At 41.4% G+C, this 23,300-nt stretch overlaps 1 protein-coding gene across 1 annotated transcript in view; it reads left to right on the top strand.

Moving 5' to 3' along the window:
• The window catches only part of SH3PXD2A (SH3 and PX domains 2A), a 338,878-nt gene that overhangs the window by 138,003 nt on the left and 177,575 nt on the right, over nt 1–23,300 (top strand). Inside the window, exon 4 of the mRNA XM_036734422.1 lies at nt 17,589–17,665. Coding sequence (XP_036590317.1) covers nt 17,589–17,665 — 77 coding nt within the window. The remainder of the gene's footprint in view (nt 1–17,588; nt 17,666–23,300) is intronic.

The raw sequence follows: 23,300 nt of genomic DNA on the forward strand, positions 1-23,300 counted from the left end.
GTAAATATAGATAGTTATATCACACATTACATGATGTTAATGAATGTTAATGATTTTTTTTTTATATCTGGACATTCAAGGTTTGAACCACAAGGCAAGCATTTATTAAGCACTTACAATGTGCCAGGCACTGTGCTAAGTGTTAGAGAAAACAAGTATAAGCAAAAAGAAAGATAGTCCTTATCCTCAAAGAGCTTAAATTCCACTGGAGGAAGATAACGCAGAGAAGGGAACTTAAAATGGAGTTCCTGGCAGGAACTCACCAATGGAAGAAGAAGGCTGGGCCTTTGGAGGAATGTGCTGAGGGAAGTCTCAGGGTTAAAAGGGCAGCTGAGGCATGGTGACCAAGTTCTGAGAATCAGAAGCAGAGCCCACTGACTATACTATCATCTAGCCTTCATTTCTCTATCTTATCTCACTTCGCCTTGTTTGCCTCAGTTTCCTCATCTGTAAAATGAGATGGAAAAGGAAATGGCCACCCAGTATCTCTGTCAAGAAAACCCCAAATGGAGTCACAGAGAGTTGGACACAATTGAAACGCTGAACAATAACAAAATCCGCAAGAAAGGTCATGAGAGACTTTGTCAAATGTTTTGTTAAAATCTAGGTAAATTCTATCTATAGCATTTCTTCAGTCTTCTAATCTGCTATTTTTGGGTTGTTTTTCTTTATGTCCAGCACCCGGCTCAGTGCCTAGAGCACAGTCTGTACTTAATAGATACTTGTTGGTTGATTGATTGAGTCTGTCAGAAAAGGAAATTAGGTCAGTCTGGAATGACCTGTTCTTCATGTTGGCCCCTTAAGATCAGAGATGCCTTTCTTAGATACTCACTCATCATCCCTTTAATCATAAGTTCTAGAATTTTTTTCAGGAATTTCAGTCAGTCTCACTGGCCTATAGTTTGCAGACTCCACCTTCTTCACCTTTAAAAAAAATTTGAAGATTACATTTTTCACTCCTGCATCGCCTTCTGGTTCTCCATCATCTTTTTTTTTTTTTTTTGAGGCAGTCGGGGTTAACTGACTTGCCCAGGGTCACACAGCTAGTAAGTGTCTGTAAGGTTAATGGGGAATAAGATCTTCCCTGCCCATCAATTGGCCTTACGTGGAGCCCATTAAGGAAAGTTTGCTTGCTTGTAGGAAGGCTTACAGACACCTTTTGTTAATTTCTAATTAGGCATTGAGTCAGGAGGGGTTGTGATGCCTTCTGGCTCTGAGCCTATTAGCTGAAAGAGTATATATTCTGAGAGGTGAGCTTTTCCTTTGGGGGGGGGGGACTCGCTTACAAGAAGGATCTTGTGATTCCCTGGTCAAGACTCTGAGTAGCCAAATATTCAGAGCTCCCCGACTGCTCAGAGGTATCTCTCAATCCAGTGATGTATGTAAAGTATAAAGCAACATTGCTTTGATTCAGGCGGTGAGCCCTGTCTGTTGGTCTTTATTTCTTTGCTCTGTTTGTATTTTATGTAATTAAAGAAGATTGTTGACCCCTGAAATAGCTATCTTTCCTAGTAAAGCAGATAGATCTAAGAACCTGCACCTGCAACCATCCTGAAAGTGCCAGTGTGGTTGCCATCAGTGTCTGAGGCCAGATTTGAATTCAGGTCTTCCTGACTTCAGGGTCAGTGTTCTATCCATTGTACCACCTAGTTGTCCTTTATGATCTTCTAAAAATAAATGACTTAACATTGATATCTTACCTACTTTTTCAGTACCTAAGAATGTAGGTCACCCGGGTCAGGTAACCAGGGCTCCTCAAGTACTTCTCATTGATGTTCCCTTACTGCTTCCTTACTTACCTTAGGTGTCAGTTTTTCTTAGCCATTTTTGTTCTGCCCAATGGTCATTATCCTTGGCAGAGAAAACAGAAAGAAAGCAATTTTATCTTCTCTTCACTGTCAGTCATTGTTATCCTATCTACTCTGAATAGTGAATGCTGCTTTCTTTTTGGATCCTCCTTTCCCCAGTGTAGCTAACAAACAAACAAAACCCCAAAGATCCCCCTTTTGGGTTATCCATAGCTTTCCTCACCAGCCTCAACTTATTCTGAGCTTTAGCATTCGTAACACTGTTCTTGTAGTACCAAGCTAGGATTTTGTATTCATCTTACATTACCTATCCTGCTTCCATGTTCTCTATATAAATCTTTCTTAAATCTAAGGTGGTTTAATAATGAAGAGTGTGAGGGAAGATGTTCCAAGCCTGGAGAACAGCTTGAACAAAGTCATGGAGATGGGAGAATACAGGAAATGTTCATGGGGCATAGCCTAATGCCTGGAAGGTAGGTTGAATGGAGTGATAATAAGACAAGGCTGGAAAGGTAGAAAGCCAGATTGTGGAGGATCTTGAATGTCAAGTAAAAGCATTTGAACTTTACTTGGGAAACAAAAGAAGGCTAGTAAAGATTTTTGAGTAGGGGAGTGACAGTTTAAATATACCTCCATTTAGGAAAGATTATTGGGGTAGCCATTTGGCAGATGTTTTAGAATGAAGAAAGAGTAGGTGCAGGAAGACCTGTTAGGAGGCAGTAAATGAGAGGAGTAGGGTAGTGGCAATAGGGTGGATGTTGGGGAGGTGGAATTGATAGGACTTGGTAGTTGTTGGAATATGAGGCATGAGACGGTCAAAGATATCCCAACATCATAATTATCTAGAACCTGAGTGTCAGGCCATAGACAAAATAGTGAAGTCAGAGGGTTAAGGGGGAAAAAGGTTGATTCTGAATGCAGGTTGAGTGCGAGGTTCCAGTGGATCATCCAGTAGTTCATGTCTAGGCAGTTGGGGATGTTGGTCAGATGTCAGAATGCAGAAAAGAGGTCAGAGGTGGTGCAATAGATTTGAGTTATTTTTGTCAAAATGGTAATTAAAGCCATGGGAAGACATGAGATTGCCATGGGAGAGAAGTAGAGAGAGAAGAGAAGAAGGCCAAGGTTGGGCTTATTGGAAGGACAGATACCGAAGCTGAAACTTAAATACTTTGGCCACATAATGAAAAGACAGGACTCATTGGAAAACATCCTGATGTTGGGAAAGATTGAAAGCAAGAGGAGAAGGGGACAGCAGAGGATGAAATGGATAGTGTCATGAAAGCAATAAACAAGAACTTGGATAGACTTTGGAAGATAGTGGGGGATAGAAGGGCTTGATGTGCTATGATCCGGGGGATCAAGAAGAGTCAGACACAACTGAATAACAACAATTTTAAGAACAAATGCTACAAACTATAATCCTCATCAATCCCTTAGTTTGAATGAATTTGCTAGACTCCTAATTTTGTAGAGAATAGAGCACTGAGGAAAAACCAGTTTTAATTGGGGGGAGGGAAGAGGAGGAAGGAGAACAATTTAGAGGCTAGATCACTTGGAGGAAAGAGGTAAGCAGTGATGGATGGGAGAGCAGAAGGAAGACCCTGGATCTCCTGGAGAGGCAGTCAGTTAAGAGGAGTGGAATAAAGCAGAGTGATGGGAGTACACTAAAGACAGAGAATCACTGAATTTGAGAGTTGGAAGGGACCTCGGAGGCCATGTAATCCAACCCATACAGAAAAGGTACCATTATGACATACGTCATAAGTGATCACCCAAATTCTGCAGGAAGGCAGGGCTGCCCGTTGCACTTTGGCACAGCTCTGAGGAAATTTTTCCTGATAACTAGGCTTGTTGCAATTTCAATCTCGCCCCTTGTTCTCATCCCTGAGGCCAAATAGAACAAGTCCAACCCCACCTTTAAATACTTAAAGATAGATATCATGTCCCCCTCCCCCTCCCAGTCTTCTCTTCTCCATGCCAAACAATTCCTTCAATTGACTCACCATCCTGGTTGTCCTCCTCTGAACCCTCTCTACCTTACCAGTGTGTCTCTTAAACTATGGTACCCAGAACTGAACACCCAAGACAGGTCAGATGAGCCTAGAGTACAGTACGGACAACCCCTTCTGTATTTCTGGAAGCTATGTTCCATTCCATCCATCCAAGATCATTTTAGCTGCCACATGACATTGTTGACTCACGCTAAGCTTGTAGTCCACTAAAACCCCCAGCTCTTTTTGAGAGCTACCATTTGTACCTCTCTCATCTTATATTTGTGAATTGGATTTTTTCTGCATGCAAGTGTAAGTCTTTACATTAATTATCCTTTCTGTATTTCATCTTATTAGATTGAGCCCAATGCTCCTTTTAGGTCCTGACTCTCTCATCCAAGGTGTTAACTCTCCCTCCTACCCTGGTGTCATCTGCAGATTCGATGAGCATGGGGCCAGTCCCAGATCCCCATATACTACCCTGTACACCTCTGGCCATCTCTCTAGTTCTTGAGACTAACCAGTTTTGAAGTCATCCAATTGTATTGTCATTTAATCCATGTCTCTTGCATCTTCTCCATCATCAAAAGCTTTGTTGAAATGTTTTTGTTGCTTGGTCATTTTTTTCAGTTGTGTCCAACTCTTTGTGACCCCATTTGGGGTTTTCTCAGCAAAGATACTGGAGCAGTTTGCCATTTCCTTCTCCAGCTCATTTTGCAAATGAGGAAACTGAGGCAAACTTGGTTAAGTGACTTGCCCAGGGTCACCCAGCTAGTAAGTGTACAAGGCCGAATTTGAACTTGGGAAGATGAATCTTCCTGACTCTAGGCCTAGCACTCCATCCACTGTACTGCCTAGTAGATAATCTATATTCATAGCATTCTCCTCATCTACTAGCTTAGCAATCCTCTCAAAAAAAGGAAATCAGGTTAGTCAGGGAGGACCCTTTGTTGATACCAGCCAAGTTGACTCTTCATAATCACTGCTTGCTTTTCTAGATATTGCCAGTCATCTCTTTAATCATCTGTTCTAGAATTTTCTCAGGAATGGGAGTTAAAGTTCACTGGCCTATAGTTTGCAGATCACGTTCTCTTCTTTCTTAATAGATGACCCACTTCATTTCATTCCCATCTTTGCTGCAGGCTCTTTTCCCAGTGCCCGAATAAACAGGATTTGAGGGATCCTCTTGCTATAGGCTGGAGAGAGAGACAAGACCGCTCCTTCCAGCCAGTGCAGCCAAATTAACAGCAGCTTTTCCAGCTTGAAGGCTTTGGCTTGTGCTGCTCCAAAGAACCTACAAAGGGCCGTTGGGTCATAGATTTACATCTGTGAGAAGGGACCAAAGAGGTGGTCTAATCCAACCTTTCATTTTATAGATGAGGAAATTGAGGCCTAGAGAAGTTAACTGAGACTTGCCCAATATCACACAGATAGTACTCAACTCCATTTCTAAACCTAAGTCAAGGACCAGCCTTCTGGTTCTGGTTCTGACTGGGAGTCAGGGGCACATATGATTTAATCCACAGCTCTGCCATTAATCCTCCTTCTTTTAAATATTTCCCATTTTTCCTACATATAGCTTTTTTGTATATATGTGTATTTGCTTGCTTATTGCCTCCCCCATTGTATTGTGAGCACCTGGAGGGCAGGGACTGTCTTTTGCCTCTTTTTGTATCCCTAACACTTGGCACGATGCCTGACTGTAGTTGGTACCTAAAAATGCTTATTGACTAACTGACCTCTGAAAAGGACTTCCTTTCTCCCAATCTCAGTTTCTTCATGTGGATTGGATGATCTCTAGGTCTGGTTGTCTAATGGGGCTTTATTATATTACTATATAACATTTATATGTGTGTGTGTGTATATGTATATATATATATATACACACACACACTATATATATAAGGCTCACTGGAGGCCTTATCCTACTTAATAGTCTGAGTCTTCCCTCCCTTTCTGGGGATTGTGACCCACTTCTAAGTGCCCCAATCCTTTTTCTGAAAGGAGTTTCTCTTTGGAGGAGGAGGCATTGAAAAACTCTATGGTCTTGAATGAAGGCTTTGATTCTCAGGCTCCTAGAGCCAAGGGGCCTGGGCGCCGGCCACACAGCCGTATGTAGTAAGATCTGTTTGTGTCTTCATGAGGGTCACTTAGTCAATCATACTCTTCTGGCCCCACTCTGTCTGCAGCCCCAGGCTGGGGGACTGGACTGGGCTGGGCTGAGCCACCCTCAGCATTGAGGGGCTAAGTAGGAATAAATGAGAGCTCCTCTCCTTTCCTACTCAGACAGTGGTCAGTTTTAGAAAAGTGGCCTCAGGCCAGTATATATATATGTATGTATGTATGTATGTATGTATGTGTGTGTGTGTATGTGTGTGTGTGTATTTCTCTTTCTATATGTCTTTTCCTCCTGTTAGGAGAGAGAAGATGTGCCATATACTTTTCACCCTGCCTGTTAGTCATTAGCTATGTAGCACCTTCTGCATACACACATATATGGCTACAGTTGTCCTCCTATGAGAGGTCTATCTATTTAGAGCCAGAAGCCGCCTCAGGGACCATTCTGCAGAGTGCAAAGGGCTCTGGGCTGGAAATCTGGAGACCAGAGTTTTAGTCCTGGTGCTGCTTCTAACTTACTCTGTGACTCTTGTGCTTCCATTTCCTCTTCTGTCAAATGGAAAACTTAGATTGGGTGCTTTATAAGGCCCCTTTCTACTCCAAGTCTTAAGGGTTTTGGAAGAATGTGCTGCTCATTGGTGAGCTCTCATCTATGTGTGATTGTGGCTGAGAAGGTAAATGTAAGAACATCAGTACCCCCCAGCCCTAAGCCTGTACCTCACTGGTAGAAGAGGGCGCATCATGCAAACGGGAAGACCTGAGTTCACATCCTACCTTACACACTTATCCCCTGTATGCCCCTGGGTAAGTCACTTAACTTCCCAGCCTCAGTTTCCTCATCTGTAAAATGTGGATAATAAGATTTTCCTCGCAAGGTTGTTGTAAGGACAAAATGAAATAATATATGCTTTGCAAATCTTTAAACAAATTCTAGTGGTGGTGGTGGTGGTGGTAGTTGTCTTTACATTTGTAAGCTAGACCAGTTCTGTCCCTGCTATCTTGTGTATCCCTTTGGTTATTATGGTAGTTCTTTGGTGGGCATACTTCTCTCGTTCATTAAATGTTTTTTTGGGGAGGCCGTAACAACTTCTGGTAAAGTCATGGGGCAATGGAAAAGAACATTCGCTCTAGAATCAGGGGTTGTTGTATTGTCCAGTCACTTTTTGGTCATGTCTGACTCTCTGTGACCCAGTTTGGGGTTTTCTTGGCAGAGATGCTGGAGTGTTTGCCATTTCCTTCTCCAGCTCATTTTACAGATGAGGAGACGGAGGCAAGCAGGGTAAAGTGGCTTGCTCAAAGCTAGGAAGTGTCTGAGGTCAGATTTGAACTCAGGAAGATGAGTCTTCCTGAGACCTGATTGATGCTCTATGCAATATGGGTCCACTTTGCTGCCTCTAGAATCAGGGGACCTGAATTCAGATCCCACTTCTGAGGCTCACTACCTGTGTGACTTTAGACAAGTCACCTAGCTTCCCATGGCCTCAGTTTCCTCATCTGTAAATTGAGGGAGTTGAAATAGATGACCTCTGAGGTGTGTTCTAACACTAGATCTAGGAGCCTCTAAGTCTATATTAATGAGCCAGATACATTCAAGTTCTCACTTTCTAATGTGCTCTGTCACATCTATCAAATAAATCGTCTTTATATCACAGCTAAGGCCCAAACTTGACTAAGTTTGGCTAAACTTTCCAACATAAGCATAAATTATTAGCAAAATCATGAACTTTGTTTTTGTTTATACTTTTGGTTAATGTTTTGAATAAATGTTCCCCTTTACTGTGGTTATTAGTGGATGAAAGTATGTTTGCATACACAAGGAAGCTTGTATTTTACAAGTCTCACCCGAGAAAGCTACCAGGTACTTTTTTGCTAACAACATGAGTTCTGCCACGAGGCCTTAAATAATTAACTTTGAAATGGAAATATAAACTAAATCATAATTACTGAAATGGCCAACAGTTCTCTTTTGTGGTTATTAGCCAGTCTTTGGTTTTTAACTATAACCAGTAATGGAATCTGCAAATTGGTGAGTTTGACTTCAATTCCTGGCAAATTTCTAGAATGTATTATTAAAAGGACATTTAGTGAACATGATCACAAAGCCAGCATGGCTTCATCAAGAACTGGTCACGCCAGACTAAGCTCATTTCCTTTTGTGATAGAATTAGGTTAGACTTAGGTAGATTGGGGGAATGGTATAGATATAGTTTATTTTGATTGTAATAAAGCATTTGTCAAAGTCTGATGTACTCTTGTGGAAAAGATGGAGAGACTTGGGATCTTCCTCGAAAAGCCTTTAGTTTTTGTTGCTAGCCTTAGTTTATTATGTGCTCTAGCAATACCAACAATGTATTTTCAGGACCATTCAACTCTTTATTGTTCTTCCTCCATTATCTTCCCTTCTCTCTTCTATTCAGAGCTTTAACCAAGTTAGGATTTTAAATATACATCCAGACCAGTCATTTGAGACAGGCTCCCTTTTCTTCCTGATTGGATTTTTCTTCCTTGTATAATTTGTATTAGATGGATTTAGAAGTGGTTGAATTACCTGACCCACAGTGTCACCATTAATGATGTGATGCCACTTTGTAAGGAGGTCTCTAGTGGTGATCTCCGGGGATCTATCTATGTTTGGCTTTGGGTTATTTAGCATCACTCTCTGCAGATCCTGTGGGCTTTGCAAACTGCCTGATTGCTGTGTGTGCTTGCTGAATTGGAGCTCAGGTGCTTACATAGGCTTTGCCTGTATATGTTGGGTTTCCTTTCTTTTCTCACTGATTCTGAACTTGCTGGTTTTGATTGGTAATTAGCGGATGCCTCCCAAAGATCGGGTGCAAACGGAAGTTTTCTATAGTTATTGCTCATGAAAAGGTCTCAAGTCGAATTTAATTTAGAGGAGAGAGAAGGGAGCAAGTATTTATTAAATGCCTACTTTGTGCCAGGAGCTATGCTAAGAACTTTATAAATATTATATCCCTTGAGATTCAGAACAACCCTGGGAGGTAGGTACAGTTATTATTCTCTTTTTATAGTTGAGAAAATTGAGGCAGACACATTAAGTGATTCACCCTAAAAAGTCTGGATTTCAACTCAGGGCTTCCTGATGCCAAGCCTAGCCCTCTGCTGCACCACTGAGCTGCTTTCAATTTACCAGCCACTTCGCACCCCTCCTTAGTTAATCTCTCTTCTTCCCACTGAGAGACATCCTCTTGCTGTGATTCTGTGTTTCCTGGTGAAAAGCAAGACAAGGGAAGGGAGGAGAAGGGAATAAGTTTTGTTTCCACAGACCTCCTTGGAGCTCCATGGGCCTCAAGTTAAGAAACCCTGATCCAGTCCAATCTTTTCATTTTTACCAATGAGGACTGAGGCTCACAGGAGTTAAATGATTCAATTCAAGTAGTAATAGAATCAAGATTTGAACTCAGGTTGTTTGATTTCCAATCTAGTTGCTCTTAGGCTTTTTGTTGCTGGTGGATCCTTGAGATGTCTGGCACATGGGACTTCTGATGAGTAGTGCTGTGGCTGGCGGGGAGGGGATATGTGCTTAACCTATCTCTCCCCCATACCTTCTCTCAAGCAGAAGGCATTCCAACTGTGATTATGCTTATCAGCAACCGCTCCCTGGTGTCCAAGCCTGGCCATAGGATACAGTTCAACAGATGGGTTTCCCCCCTTTCTTCCTTTTCCTTTTATCATAAGGGACCAGCCATTCGTCCACCTCCCACTGACCCACCCTTTGGAAACCAGTTTTTTTTCCTAGAGCAGGTAGAGGCAGTCTGGGCTTACCACCAGCACTGTCAGAAAGTCTCTATGGGCACCTAAAGGCATGGTGAAGTGTTGGTCACAGTTTGTCACTGAAACCATCCTTTGCTTATGGGTCACACTAATGGGAAGTGAATACTTGTTACTGCAAGGTTAGAAGATTCATCCATTCATTCATTTAGTGAGTGAACCAAAGCACTGCGCTAGGTCCTGTGACTTCTAGTAGTCCCTGTCCTTTGAGTGATCACATTCTACTGTGAATTGCATCAGAATAGGTTTTCTTCATTTTTTGGTGGCCTGGTCCTCTTGGGAAGTCTGGTGAAGCCTATGAATCTCTTCTTAGAGCAATGCTTTTAAATGCATAAAGTAGAATACAAAGGAAACAAATTTTGTCGAAATAACTACTAAATAATTAAATAATTAAAATAATAATTTAAAAAAAAACAACTTAATGGACTCCAGTTTAAGAATACTTGGATTCCATAGACAACCTGTTGGAGCCTGTACAGTCAGTCACCTCTCCATTGCCTAAGGAATAAAATGCAAACTTTCTCAGCTTGGAGTTCTAGGCCTTCCACAAACTGACCCCAGTCTATTTTTCTGACCTCTCACCTCTCACCACTTTCTTCACATGCGCATTCCACTTCAATCAAAACTTGTTTATTTCTCATTTGCTAAATTCTCCCTCCACCGATTGGTCTTTATGCATCCTCTCCGGCTGTTCCCTACAGCTGGAATGCTCTGTCTCCATCCTCACATCCTGACCCATGTTAAGTTCTGTTTAAATGTTAGCTGCTGTTGTAGTTGCTATTAATGTTATGGTTACCTGCACCTGTTGAAATCCCAACCATCTTTCAAGGCTGAACTCAAATGCTACCCGCCTCCATGAAGTCTTCTCTGATTTCCCCTGATCAGAACTGCTGCCTTCCTGATTAGGGGCTTTGAACCTTTCTCCTATCATGCCCTACCTGGTATTACAGTATTTGTCTCTTATCTACCAAGCTAGGAACTGATCAAAGCCTGTGAAGGCAGGCACCATTATTTATTTATTTATTGGTGGGACTGATGAGCCTGCTAAGAGAAGGATAGAGCTGTGGCAGACTGTTAGGAGATATCGAGGAGTAAGCAAGATCTTTGAATATCCTTCAGATAACTTATACTTCCTCCTGGCAAGGGCAGGCAACATGTCTGTTGAGTTTGGAACAGGACTCTAAATAGGAGAGTCAGTAGGTAGGAGGGAAATTGCTAACCACCCACCCATCAGAGAGGCAAGAAGGTGGTATGACAGCGACAAAGCCATTATTAATCTAAGGGATGGGGCTTATTTAATAAGCATTGAGGTTTTTGCTCTAGGATCTGTAGGGCTAACTTTTGAGTGCACTCAAACAAGGGCTAATCTACTGGCATGGCCAGAGCTTCTTGGACTGATTGTTCCCATTTTCTTCCTTCTGGTCCCTCCTTTTCACATTCTCTTAGCCAGAACCAGTCTGTAACAACCACCCATATTTTTGTAAGCATTTTACTTACCACTACTCTGAGGGAGTAGGCAATGCAAGTGACCATGTTTTTTTAGACTTTTCCTATCATTGGCATAGGGTCCTCCCCACTGAGAAAACCCCCACTATCAAGGCAGACCTGCACGTGGTCAGTTTTAGAGAGTTCTTTGGGAGCACTGAGAAGTTAAGACTTATCCAGGGTCACTCAGTCAGTTATGTGTCAGAGCCGGACCTTGAGCCCAGACCATCCTGATTTTGAGGCTCATTACTATCTACCATGCCTTGTGGCCTCATATAGATATTTCATAGAACTAGTTTTGTCCCCATTTCACAAATGAGGGAAATGAAGCTCAGAGAAGCTAAGGGGCCCTCTGCCAGGGTGATACATACAGGAGGTACTCCCTCTGGAACTTGAACATTGCTTTTCAGACACCAAGTTCAGTGCCATTTCTATGATACCACCCTGCCTTCCAAGAAGACTTCCTACTCTATCTTTAATAGGGGGTTCCAGCTTCTAAGGGTGTTCACCTCTCCTTCAGAAATGATCTATACCCTGAGGTCTTTTTCATCTTCCCTGTGTAGTCTTCCTTATTATATTTATCTGGTTTCTTGGGTACAAGTTTGCATGACATTGGGGAGACCAGCAGGAGCCGGGCCTTCCCGTCCTGGACCTCAGCAAAGACTGAAGATGTTAGAAGGCTTTGCTCCCTGTATGGGCTACTCCTCCTTTCTTCTCTTTCCTCTTTAATATGGTCAATGGTTTGGCTCTTGATGTGTGGTTTGGAGCTAGGACAAAGAAGCCAAGAGAATAATGTTGCTTCAAAGACCTCATTCTCCCTTCTCCTCTGGCCTGTTTTACCAGAATCTCTGTGAAAAGAAAGTTGCAATTTGGAAGAAAATTCAATCCAATTCAACAAACATTTATTAAGCACTGGGGTTTTGTATGTTTAAGGTTAAAATAAAATGGGAAATGGCATTTCTATGTATCTACATAAGTCATAACATAAAACCCAAGATAATTACCAGGGAAGTCTGAGATATCAAGGAAGGCACCCCTGAAGGTCCTTTGAAGCGGGCTAGATAAGTTGTTATTTCTCTTAGGAGCCAGCATTGGGTAAGGAGGGTTCAAGCAGGATATAGACTCAGACCACCTCCCTGAAATCCTTCTCAATTAGTCTGATGACTTATGGAACCACCAATTTCTCTTCTTTGAACTCCTGCAGCCTCGCAGTGTAGCCCCTAATTGTTCCCCAATTTTTTTTCACATGTATTAGTCTTGTTTCTCTAACCATAACCTTGAACTCCACGAGAGCAAGACTTACCTTTGCTTTCTGGGTCCCTGAGGTAGCTCAGCTCCCTAAATTCAGAGATCTGCTGCTTCCAAACCTTTCCCACCTTCTTCTTCTCCTCCATCTACCATATCTTGTCACCTAGGCCTGTGACTTTGACTTCTTTTCTTACTCTAGCTGTGACATACCCCAGCCTGTAAGAGTACCATTTTTATGAGGTTACAAGGAAAAGAGATTATACAATTTCAGAAATAATATATTATGATATTATATTAGGTATATTATCAGAGGCATCTAGGTGATGCAGTGAATAGAGTACTGGGCTTAGAGTCAGGACAACCCAAGGTCAAATCCAGCCTCAGATACTTAGCAGCTGTGTAACCCTGGGCAAGTAACTTAACTGCTATCTGCCTTAGTTTCCTTATCTGCAAAATGAGGACCAAGTGAGGTAATGTTTGTAAAGTACTTAGCACAGTTGTTGGCACACAGTAGGCGTGTAATATATGATTATTTCCTCCTTATTATGACTGGAAAAAGGAGATGTACTGGTTGCTGAGTGAAGGGGGTAATAAATGGACAGCTTCCATGCTACATTGCTACCCACCTAGATTACTAAGTGATTAATGTATGTTTGTCACAAACAGACTGAGTCTAATCCCTTTCACTTTATGATCTTTCAGATAATTGAAGACACAGAGATTGCTTTTCTGACTCCAATTTCAGGGCCATTTTTCACTCTACCACACTGCTGTCTAAGGAGGGTAACCTCCTAGTCTGTCTTTAACACAGGGTTCTATTTTCTGAGGTTGTTCACCTCTTTTTCATTAATTGTCTATATCCTGGGGTTTTTTTCATCTTCTCTCTGTAGTCTTCCTTATTATATTTGTCTGGTTTCTTGGGTCCAAGTTTGTATGGCATTGGGGAGACAGACTCTCCCCAAAGTCTTCTCCATATTAAACATTCCCGCTTATTTCCAACCTATCCTCATCCAACATGACTCAAGACCCTCCTCTGGATTCTATCCTTAAAGAAAGTGTTTTTGTTGTTGTTCAGTCGTTTCAGTTGTATCTGAATCTTTGTGACTCCATTTGGTTTTTTTTTTTGTTTGTTTGTTTTGCAAAGACTGGAGTGGTTTGCCATTTCCTTCTCCAGTTCATTTTACAGATGAAGAAACTGAGGCAAAAAGAGTTAAGTGACTTGACCAGGGTCACACAGCTAATAAATGTCTGAGGCTGGATTTGAACTTAGGTCTTCCTGACTGTAGGCCAGATGCTCTATCCACATCTCCACCTAGCTGGGCAAATAGGACGGTGTCCTTATCACTTAAAAATTAAGAATAACACATCTAATGACATGAGAATTTTCAAAAGACAACCACTTATCTTCCAAAGTCTTCTAGAAGGGAACAAATTAGACCACTAAGTCTGGGCAAATGACCCAGTACCTGTTAAGTTTGTCTTATCTCATCCCCCTATTCCAAATCCTACCCCTACCCCTCTCTGTTTTCTTTTCTACAGATAAATGGGTTGTGATGATCCTCATGTTGGATTATTGTGAAAGATGAATAAGAATGTGGATAAAAATGAGAATATGGCCCTCACAGACCCCTCTTCTTCCAGTCTGTTCACTTTCTGTGACACTATCCAGATAGACATGAGTATCTTTGGGAGTGAGGGTGACAAAGGGGACAGCTTGAAGTCTCTCCCACTTTCATTAATGATTGTTTCTGGCAAAAGTGGGGGGAGAGTTCTGGTCCTCAGGACTGTGCTGAGATATGTGTCAAGGGTTGTTTTTTGCTTTGTTGTTGTTTTAAAGAACTATGCATACCTTCACATAAGATGTACACCCAAATACACACATGCTAACAATTCTTGTGAAAGAAGAACACAACAGACCAAAAAAGGAAAGGAAGATCAAAGGCTTCCAAGGCAAGAAATACCTAATCTGTGACATCTTCCTCAAGAAAAAGCCACTTACTTCCAATGTTTTCATAAATTGTGATCTCTTTTTATAAAACGACAGAACTCATTTATCTTTTTAACAGCATTTGTGGCTTCCTTGAGTGTCTTCCTTTGGATAGGGTATGTTCCCTTTTTGGAGAGGAGGTGAAAGAACAGCTTGGAACAGATCCCCAGTGAAAAATTAATGGCGCCACCAATTAGCAAAATTAGGGAGGCCTCCCTGGGAACCCAGAGCCAGTGCTTAACTGGCTGCTGAGGGGCTGGGTGGGAGCCCCGTGCCTTCCCCCCGCCCCCACTGCCCCAAGACATGTTTCAGAGCTGTAAGGAACAGCTCCTATCCTGTGGCAGCTCATTGTTTGTCTAGTCAGAAAGACAAGAGCCACACACACAGGAAAGAAGAGCAGACAGAGTACAAGGCACAGTATACAAGTGTGATTCTAATTCAGGGCTGAGTTGTGTGGTTTAGGATATTATTGTTAGAGTAGTTTTAAGGGCTGGAGTACTGTTGTTGTGGAAAGGTAATGTAGGCTTCATGGAAGAAGTTTACACTTAAGCTGGGCTTTGAGAGATGAATTTTATAAACAAACTACCAGGCAGGCAGCAGGCTAGTGATTAAATAGACTTCATGTAGATTGTAGGTTAATTTATTGCTTCACCACATACACATGATTTGTCATAGGGTGGTGGGGGACGGGGAGAGGCAGTGAATTGGAGGGAGAGATCTGTGGAATTCTGGGTCAAGAAATTCCCTCTGTCAATTGAGGATCTCTTTCTGGAATTTGGTCTTAGAGAATTGCTGCATGTGAGAAAGGTTCCATGTGTGAGAGAGAGAGAGAACGTAAAGAGAAGGTCTTCTTCACTCTGAGGCCATCAAAAAGTGACATTGACATCTGTATAGCAAAGACTGGAGTGGTTTGCCCTTTCCTTGTCCAGCTCATTTTACAGATGAAGAAGCTGAGGCAAAAAGAGTTAAGTGACTTGCCCAGGGTCACACAGCTAATAAATGTCTGAAGCTGGATTTGAACAGGTTTGAATTAGGTTTTAATGAGATGGATTTTTAAGAAGAAACTTCTCTGAAGCTTTGGGAGTAAGCATTTCATTATTTCTCATTCTCGACTAGGAAGCTACAAATGTTACCAGACCATGGAGTACAGCTCAGACATTTGTTCATTCAGTAAACACTCAACTAAACCTCCTGACAGGTGCTCAGTGCAACAGGGAATACAAAGATGGATAAACCAGGGGTAGCCTGTGCTCCTGGGGTCATCCAGTCTGGTAGGGAGGGGTAAGACAGCTCTAAGAGAAATGCTATAAGAGAAAGATAAGCAAAGTTTCAGAAAGATCCCTGTTGAGATCAGGTAAGGCTTCAGTTAGATGCAATGCAAAGAATGATTGTTTGGGAGTCAAATGACCTGGGTTTAAATCCTGACTTTGCCACTTGCCACTTGCCACCTCTGCAAACTTGGGCAAGCCACAGGCCTCATTCTCCTCCTTTGTAAAATGAAAGTTTTAAACTTTGGTCTGGGTGACGTCTACAATCCCTTCCAGCTCTAAAGTGATGATATCTTAATGATGAGATGGTGTTCCAATGGGGCTTTTCTGGAGGGATGGATTGGATCTTTGCCAAGGGAACTCATGGGGGAATACATTTGTAATGTTAATACAATTTGAAGATCTTCTGTCTCCCCCTACCCCCTATTAATAGGCTTCAGGTGGAGCCCATTAAGGGAAGCTTGATTAGGGGAAGCTTGTTTGTAGAAAGACCCACACCTTTTGCTAATTTCTGATTAGGCATCACGAGGGTTGTGATGCCTTCTGGCTCTAAAAAGGGTATATAGATGTATAGATGTATATACTCTGGGGTTAGCATTTTGTTTTGGGGTTAACTCATTGGAAGAATGTTTGTGTGATTTGGCCAGATGAGACTCTGGGTAGCCATTAAGGAGCCCCTTGGCTTTGAAAAACCCAGATGTTGGTGCTTCTCTCTCCCTGTCTGTTGATCTATGCTAATTTTTCAGACAGGTAGAAGCCCTGTCTGCTGATTTGTGTTATTTGCTCTTTTTATATAATTTCTGCTTCAAGGTGCTGACTTTTCCCTTGAACTAAGTGAATGATATATATGTTTAATTAAAGTAAGATTGTAAACCCCTTAAAGTTGCTTTCCTTTAGAAAAGCAGATCAAAGAAACTGTGCTAGCAGCCCTCTTGTGTGCTGGTGTTATTGGCCTTACACCTCCACAGCAGCTACAAGTAGCATTGTTGTTATAACATTCCAAACAATGGCAAAAAATAAAGTATGGAATCCAGAAAATGCATGAGTGTGCTTATGGAATTAGGATAGTTTTTCTGGAGCAAAAGGTACAGTTAGGGGAGAAGTGGGAACCAGGGCTAAAGCCGTGGAGATCAGAGTGTTTGGGCCTTGGTTCTTAGAGACATGCTTTTTTTGAGGTTGATCAGGCCTCATGTCTGGGGATATTCTTAGCATATGTTATTGTTGGGAAAAGCTGCCACTTCAACATGGGCAAAAACTCCTGCTTGGCTCAGAGGAACCAGGCTTATTTATTAGGGCTAACAGCATTTACATGCGGACTGGTACATTTTTACATGTATCTGTAAGAGTGGGTTACATCTTTAGAGGGAAAATGGCAGCAGCATTGCCTTGTTGTTGGCTCTATTACAGGGGTTCTTCACCTTTTTTTTTGTCATGGACTCCTTTGACAGGCTAAGGAAGCCTATGGTCCCCTTCTCAGACCAGTGTTTTTGAATACATAAAATAAAATACATAGAATTTCAAAGGAATCCAATTATATTGAAATACAGTTATCAAAATGTATATTTTTTAAAAGTTCACAGACCTCAAGTGAAGAACACCTACCCTGTGGTAAGAGCATTTAGCGTGGCTTTTTCATATGTCATTCAGGCAGCCCAGAGATAGCAATTGGCAATATTCATTAGACTCCAGAGCCTGCTACCTGTCAACTTTGTGACAGTTGAATTGGAAAAAAAAAAAAAGAGTCAAGTGATGAGCTTGTGTGGAAGAGCCAGGAGAGAAACAATTGTCAGGTCACAGGGTAATGAGGGAAGAGATGGCAGGCAAAATATTCTTGGTCCCCCGAGCAGGTTAGGAATATGTTATCTTCTCCTCACACATCACTCTCTTTCAGGTAAGATCCTGTTCCGGAGGAGTCACATTCGAGATGTTGCTGTGAAGAGACTGAAGCCCATTGATGAATATTGTAGGGTGAGTGTGCATGTAGGTGTGAGTCTGTGTGTGTATGGATGTGTGTGGGGGGGGGAGTGGTGAGTGTGCATGTGTGTATTTACACAGGTGGTGTAAATATCCCAGGATTATGGGTGTAGTTTAGTAGATCCATCAAAAGTGCTTCCTGGACAATTAGAGGGAGGATTACATGGGGTGAAAGACTGGACTAAAGAACCTCTAAGGAGGTCTTCTCTTCCTACTCTAGATTCTATGTCTCTAAGGTTGGTGCCCAGGGAAGGAAGGCTAGTAGGTGAACCAGCGCATGTGTGGGAGCTTGTCCCTGGCCCCTTTTAATACTATCACTCAACGCAGTTTAAAATGGGCTCTGTTTGAAGCCCTAAGATGTTAGCTGTCACCTGGTGTTAAGTTGACAATCCAGCTGTAGAAATTCCATGAACATGGAACTTCACTGGAAACTTGAGAGACTTCCCTCTATCCTTTGGTGGCAGCTAATTTGATCATTTCAGAACTGTATGACATACTACGTAGATATACAGACAGAAATATTCTGTATCTGTGTACCAACACGTAGTTCACCGAAGTCAGTGAGTAGCATCATTAGCAAGTTCACAAAACAGAGTTTAGTTTCTTAATCTCTTGGGAAGGACAACCGTTTTGTTTTCTGATCTTTCCTTCTGGCACAGTGGATAGGGAGCTGGGTTTGGGGTCATGAAGCCCTTAATTCAAATCTGACCTCAGACATCTAACTAGCTGTGTGACCAGGCAAGTCACCTAACCTTTGTTTCCTCAACTGTTAAATGTGGATAATAATAGCACCTACCTCTCAGGGTTGTTGTGAGGATCAAATGAGATGAGAATTGTAACACGCTTAGCATGGTGCCTGGCACATAGTAGGCGCTATATAAATGTTTGCTATTATTATTCTTGTTGTCTGAGACTGTGGAGGAAAACATAAAGCTTATGGAATTCAAATATACTTGTAGAAATTAAAACATTGTGAATAGACCCTGATATTTTTAATGAAAACAGAAATTCTTACTTAAAACAAATGATTCTGGTTGACTGAAAGTTTCTCAAAAGGACTAACTTTGTTAATTGTTTTCTCCCTCTGCTACAAATACACAAACTTGTCCACACAAAGCCAATTAGAAAAAAAGTCTGGTTTTAGTAAAGGCAAGGAGTGCATGACCCAGAGTGTCCCATCTTGAGCTAATGAGGTGCCAGAATGATGAGTCCTTTCTTCTTAAAAGCTCTCTCTTGATCAGATCAATATCAGTTTTTTAAATGGCACCAGGCATTTGAGCACGAATTGACAGGTGGTCTCGCTGCTTTTATTTCTCTTTCTTCTTTTTCCAAGGAGTTAAATGGGCAAACATGGGGGTGGGGAGGGGAGGAGAACAGGGCAGACTCAGGGAAAGATTTTTTTCATCTGATATTTACAGGGCCAAATCAGACTCAGCCTTCCTGAAATGGTCTAGCCTCAGGCATCTCCGAAACTCTCATCTCCGGTGTAGAGGAAACTGATAAACATCTTATCTCCTGAAATCATACCTTAAACTTGAGTCCTGAATTGGTCTTAAGAGTCTAAGGGGCACAGCAAGGTTAGGTTAGGTAGAACTGTAGTCTCCTAACCCAATTAGCACAGACAGGAACTCTCCTGAACCTAGATAGTAAACACCAAAACCATGAGGTCACTGCTATCTCCTGTAGTGACTCCAAGAGCTGGGGCTTTTCAGACCTAACTTCTGACCTTGAGGAACTAGAAAGCTGCAGACTCTCAGAAAATGGCGATCTTACATCTACTAAGAGACTAATGGGGTGACATTTATGCCTTAAGTTCTTTGATGTGAGGAAAATGAGGTCAAAGGAACAGAAGTGACTTGACCAGTCTCACAACGAGGTAGCAACAAAACAGAGATTATATAACTCAGTATTTCTAAGTCCTAGGCCTGTTATCTAGATGGGGATCAGCCCATCCTCAGAGGACAGAAGGCTCGGGTGAGGCAAGTGATGCCCAACATACATTCCTAATTGTGCGAGATTTCTGCTTAGAGTGATGGTGGTTGTGGGTGGGAGATTGCTTAGCATTCTTCCTCACCCCCTTTTTCTTCCTTAAAGAATAGACATTATTACTTCATTTTTCCTTGCCTGCCCTGCCTTCTCCCCAGCTCACTTCCTCTGCTCTCTCAGCCCTTAAAGTCCTGCATGGCGAAATTAAGTTGAAGGATCTCACCTGCCCTGGGGGTCTCTCACTTTGGCCCTTTCCTAGGCCAGCCCAGGATGTTTGTCTGAAGTTCAAGATACTGAACGAAAGATTATTAAGACTCAAAGTCCATAACAAGGTTTGGGTTCAGGAGAAGAAATCTCCATTGTTTGAAGTTGGGAAAAACACAGGATCCCAACTTCTCCACTTTAAATATCAGTTCTAGCTGTCCCTATCTCAAGCTCCTTGGGCAAAATGGAAGGTAAGAGATGTGTCATCAGATTAGAGTTTGAATATAGGTATATTGGTGATATTTTTTTAAAAAGTGTTTTTTTTTTAAAGCAAGAATCGTTTTGCATTTTTGTCCATTTCAAGGGTTGCCAGAACCAAATAATTTATCAGTTACTGGTCAGTCTGGTGGTGGTGAGTCTCTCTCTACTTAGCTAGGATAATAAAAGCAGACATAGTCTATTGCTTGTGCTTGAAGTTTATCCAGCTTGGTAGAATTTGCCAGAACTTGTGTGTCTCGTGGGCGTAGTCTTCAAGAACCCAAATGATGAGGTATTAGAGAAAGTCCAATACTGTCTCAGCCAGCATATTCTTGATCTCCTCAGAAAGCAGAAGAACATGGCAACCAAGGGCAATACTGGTTTAGGGTCAAAGTTCTCAAAACATCATGGAGGGGTGGAGCCAAGATGGTGGATTAGGGTCAGTCACCCAGCTGAACTCTCCCAATATTTCCCTTCACACATTTTAAAATAATGCCTTAAGTCAAATTTTGGAGTAGCAGAGCCAACAAAAGGTCAGAGTGAGACATTTTTCTGGACTAAGAAAACTTAAGAGGTTGACAGAAGTCTGTGACTCTGGGGTAGAGGGCTCCTGGAGCCCATACATGTGGCTCTGGCAACAGTGGCTGCAGCAGCAGCTTCAGGAGCTTTGAGATGGTAAGGGGTACAGGCAATTGGTCAGAAAGGGATTATAGGGGACCCTTTGCTGGTACTGATTTTGCCCATATGCAATTATGGGTTGCATTTCAGGATAGAAAGGAGCATTGGTGGTTGATCATAAGGGATCAGGAGCCCTGGTCACAGTTCCAAGGTAAAGAGGAGTGCTAGCACTTGCAGCTGCAGGGGACCAGAGGACCCTTCCTGGGGGAAAGACCAGAGCCCAGATCAGGAAGGCAGTGACCATACCTCTCCCAGGATCACACCATCTTGGAAGCACCAAAAACTTGTAGACCCCCAGAACTAGCTCTGACAATGGCATCATGAAAAAACCTGAAACTTGGGACAGTGCCTCCTCACCCCCAGGAAAGCAGAACCCAACTTTAACATAGAGTTAAAAATCAAGAAATAGTCTTGAAAAATGAGCAAACAACAAAAAAAGAATTTGACCATAAAAAGCTACTAGTTAAAAAAAAGCTACGAGGTAGCAGGGAAGACCAGGATATAAACTAAGAAAAAGACAAGAAGGTGAAAACAGCCACAAAAACCCTCAAAGAAAAATGCTAACTGCCCCCAAACTCAACAAGTATTCTGGGAAGAATTAAAGAAAGAGCTAATAGTGTTAGAGGAAAAATTGGGAAAAGAAATGAGTAATGCAAAAAAAAATTATGAAAAGAGAATTAAGAGCTTGGTAAAAGAGGCACAAAAAATATTGAAGAAAATAGCACCTTAAAAAACAGAATTGGCTAAATTCTAAAAGAAGCTCAAAAATCCACTGAAGAGAATAACTTCTTAAAAAGCAAAATTGGCCAAATCGAAAAAGAGGTACAAAATTTCACTGAAGAAAATAATTCCTTAAAAATTAGAATTGGGTGCATAGAAGATAATGACTCCATGAGACATCAAGAAGTAATAAAAACAAAGTCAAAAGAATGAAAAATAGAAGAAAATGTGAAATAATCCCATTGGAAAACCAACTGACCTAGAAAATAGATTAAGGAGAGATAATTCAAGAATTATTGTACTGTCAGAAAGCCATGATAAAAAAAATGGCCTGGACATCATATTTCAAGAAATTATCAAGGAAAACTACTCTGATATCTTAGATTCAGAGGGTAAAACAGAAATTGAAAGAAGACACTGATCACCTCGTGAAAAAAGATCCCAAAATGAAAACTTTCAAGAATATTATAGTCAAATTCTAGTGCTTCCAGGTCAAGGAGAAACTATTGTAAGCAGACAGAAAAAAATAATTCAAATATTGTGGTGCCACAGTCAAGATCATACAAGATTTAGTGGCTCCCATGTTAAAAGAATGGAGGTCTTGGAATATGATATTCCGCAAGGCAAAGGAGCTAGGATTACCACCAAGAATAACCTACCCAAGAAAACTGAGTTTAATCCTTCAGGGGGGAAATGGATATTTAATGAAATAGAGGACCTTAAAGCCTTGATGAAAAGCCCAGAGCTGAATAGAAAATTTGACATTCAAACAGAAGACTCAAGGGAAGCAGAAAAAGGTATACATGTAAAAGTAATCATGAGGGACTCAATAAAGTTAAACTTTGTACATTCCTATATAGGAAGATGATACATGTAACTCCTGAGAATTTTATCATTATTAGGGCAGTTAAAAGGAATTTACGTAGAAAAAGGACATGGTTGTTAGTCAATTATGTTGGAATGATCTCTAAAAAAATGAAGGGGTAAGAAAGAAGGATCTACTGGGAGAAGGGGAAAGGGAGAGAGAGAATCGGGAAAATTTTCTCACATCAAAGAGGTGCACAAAGAAGAGCTTTTACAATGGATTTGAAACTGGAGGTGGGTGAGCAATGCTTGAATCTTACTCTCATCGGAATTAGTCCAAAGAGAGAAGAATATATATACACACACATTTGTGTATAGAAATGTAACTTAACCAACAGGAAAATAGGAAAGGAAGGGGATAAGAGAAAAGGGTAGACAGTAAAAGGGAGGACAGATTAAAGGAGGTAGTGATGAGGGATTTGGTTTCAGAAAAACATGGCAAGAAGTATCTGAACTGATGCAAAGTGAAGCGAACAGAACCAGGAGATCATTGTACACAGTAACAACAATGTTGTAATGATGGTTAACTGTGAAAGACTTGGCTACTCTAATCAATACAATGATCCAAGACAGTTCCAAAGGACTCAAGATGAAAAAATGCTATCGACCTTCAGAGACAGAACTGATGAAATCTTCATACAAATTGAAGCATAATTTTCTCACTTTCTTTCTTTTTCTTGCTTTTTTAAAAATATGGCTAATGTAGAAATACGTTCTACATGATTTTACATACAATTGACATGTTACTTACCTTCTCAGTGAGTGTGGGAGGGGATACAAAAGAGCTGGGAAGAAGGGAGAGTATTTAGAACTCAAAATTTAAGGAGAAAAAGAATGCTAAAAAGAAATAAATTAAAATGTAAGAAAAACACTATGGAGGAGGAAAATGGATTATTATGAACATCTCATAAAATAATGA

This window comes from Trichosurus vulpecula, chromosome 8, assembly GCF_011100635.1.
Source record: "Trichosurus vulpecula isolate mTriVul1 chromosome 8, mTriVul1.pri, whole genome shotgun sequence".
Lineage (NCBI taxonomy): Eukaryota > Metazoa > Chordata > Mammalia > Diprotodontia > Phalangeridae > Trichosurus > Trichosurus vulpecula.